General features: G+C 39.4%; 1 protein-coding gene across 1 annotated transcript in view; it reads left to right on the top strand.

Annotated features, from left to right (window-relative positions):
• LOC109474702 (EGF-like repeat and discoidin I-like domain-containing protein 3) overlaps nucleotides 1–1,549 on the top strand; it is a 14,200-nt gene extending 12,651 nt beyond the window's left edge. The window contains 1 exon segment of the mRNA XM_019775044.1: nucleotides 1,358–1,549. Within this exon segment, the coding sequence (XP_019630603.1) occupies nucleotides 1,358–1,549 (192 nt within the window).
• Nucleotides 1,550–2,749: the final 1,200 nt, after the last annotated feature.

The raw sequence follows: 2,749 nt of genomic DNA, 5'->3' as shown, positions 1-2,749 counted from the left end.
CGTCGTACAAACTCCATTACAGTGTAGATGGGACTACTTGGGCGACATATGCCAGCAGTGATGGCTCAGATAAGGTAACGTAGATACTACAATATACGTTCTTAAATGTAGCTAGTAATATCACGGTGGTTTGATTCGGGCCCCAATGTCCCCACATGCTGTAGAACCCGAACCGTGTTCGATCTGACGTAATTCGAATCGAACGACGTTCGATCTGGTGTCACCCGCGGTCATTTACAGTAAACCGGGGGTTTCAGGCCCTTTTTACATGAACGCCTCCTAACAAAAAAAATCACAATATATCACAAAAACAAACCGTTTCCTGGACAGTACATGTACGCTTATCATTTTGTTATGGACGTGAAACATGTAGCGAAGCTACTGTCGTAGCCGTGGGTGACCTTGACTATTGCAATGATTCTTTACGCTAGTATATGAATATCGCACTCCCCAGTTTCAGGCAAGTTGACATGCCTCCAAAACTCGAGCAAACCTGGACGCATGGAGAGCCCAACCTATCTCATTTGCGGCTCAAAATGACTGTAACGGCTTTCCCGACAATCGTGCTTTTGGGATTTTTGAAAAATGCGCTTGATTTTGAATTATGGGTGATTGAGTGCAAAAAAAGCTAACAAAAATCGATTTCTTCACCTATTTGTCCACAAAAACTATACTTAGAGTCAGAAATTCAAAAATCCCAAAAGCACGATTTTTCGTCTTATTCCTAGTCGTCGAAAAATATAAAAATCAGTGATCTTGCGTAATATATCTAGCCAGGTTTGCTCGGTGATTGGCTAAAATATGGCTCTCCGAAATCCAGCAAATTATCGACTTTTTTAACGGAATCCGAAAAAATCATCCATTTAGCGCAAAAAATAACGCCATTGAAAGTATGTAAAGACGATAATTTTATTTTATTTGAACGAAAATTTCCCTTCGATACTAGTTTGTTTATTTTCAAATGTTTTACGGTTAGCCCAAAATAGCGTCTTGTAAAGAATGCCGTAGTGACAGACCGCCGTGTATATGAGTCATATCCACTTTAAAATGTGACGCGCTCTTACAAAGCTGTCGAAACTTAATTGCACTGTACTAGTCCTCTGCGTTTGTGGCGACAAAAAAAATCAAGTGTTTTGTCACCACGTCTAGTATTGAAATAAAAAACGGTCCCCAACTGATCACATTTTCAATTTCAATTTAATTTTCCCCTTCGAAAATGTTTTTGGCAAATGTCGAACCTTGGCCAACGTAAAGGTGCCTAATCATGGCACATGTATGGAAGTCGGCAGTCCAGGTTAACCTTAATGAATACTCACCAGAAAGTGTAACTATGTCCTCATCTGAATCGTTCTTTTAGGTTTTCACAGCCAACACGGATAACAACACACCAGTAACAAATCTACTGGACAACCCAGTTGTTGCCCGTTTTGTGCGCTTCGTGGTTCAGTCCTGGAATATTCACATCACCATGAGGGCGGAGATTCTAGGCTGCAGCACTGACAGTAGGTTTCTGTTGCCGTCTTGGTTAGAGTCTAGCTCACTTGCCTGACAGCAAATACAGATCACAGGTGGTGGGATGTAGTCCATGGAGAAAAATGGGCTTTTAGCCATTCATGTCATAGGGTCAAGGGAAAGGGGTACAGAGTCAAGAAAAGTGTCATTTCTGGTATTGTTGATTTAGTTTATTAAATAGTTATTATTCAAAATGAAATAAAAATTATATCAAGCTGAAAATTTACAGGATCTAAATATCTCCTGCCGTTGTATGTATAACAGTTGATGGCGGTTGGTCCGACTGGTCATACCATGTGTAGTTATGAAATCTACGCCACAGCCACTCCTCACGACATATTCGAAAACATAACCTTTTTGTTGAACCTATTAAATCTGTGGACAAACGTTAATTTCAAGTTTGCTGATTGTTATGTTTACCGAAGAAAGCGGTAAACATATTGTTATGTTTACCGAAGAAAGCGGTNAAACAAGTATGATGTTTTTAAAAAAAACACAGGCGACGATTTTGTGTTTAACTGTTCCGTTCTTTATAAATCTTTTTTTTTCAAATACGTACACATATAATTCAGAAAGAATCCAGAATTTCTGTACAGTACGAGGAAAGCCGTCAGGGGTCCAAAATCAGTTAGACCCAGGTAAATTTATGTTGTGTTTCTAGCCCTTGAAAAATTAGAATCGCTAGATAGGGATTCACCTTTTTTATCTGTCTTTTGTTTTCTTCATAGATCTTTATAATTAGTGATCCAACTAATACAGTTCATATAACAATGAAATGTATAAGTACACTGGTATCTTTAACACCACCCTAATTTCGCCCCTAGAGATATAATAGTGAAACGCCGTCTTGGGATTACCGTAAATTCCCGAAAGTACGCACCCCTTGTGCTTCTGTGCATGTAGCATGTATGTCTTAAAAACAGTTAGTTCTAGAAAATATCGTTTAAAAATAAATTTAGGCCGTGTACTATATACGTGATTGCATGATAACTGGATACAGTATTGTAGCGGGAAGCGTTTCGTGTTGGGGCTAGTTTTCATCGCTGGCTGCAGCCGATTTGCAAGACGTCACCACCGCATCGAAGGGTAAGGCAAGTGCGGCGAAACGTACAGCTTTGGATCACGGAGAGTGTTGGTGATCAAGCAAGCAATGGTCAATAAAGATTTGTGAATATTTCAATAATGGTTTTATCGGTAACAAGGGTTATAATGTTGATGCACAAGTACGTAGCTTTGT

This window comes from Branchiostoma belcheri, unplaced genomic scaffold (assembly GCF_001625305.1).
Source record: "Branchiostoma belcheri isolate BF01 breed outbred unplaced genomic scaffold, Haploidv18h27 scaffold310, whole genome shotgun sequence".
Taxonomy (NCBI): domain Eukaryota; kingdom Metazoa; phylum Chordata; class Leptocardii; order Amphioxiformes; family Branchiostomatidae; genus Branchiostoma; species Branchiostoma belcheri.
The sequence above is the reverse complement of the archived record's forward strand: the minus strand, read 5'-3'. Positions and strand labels throughout refer to the sequence as shown.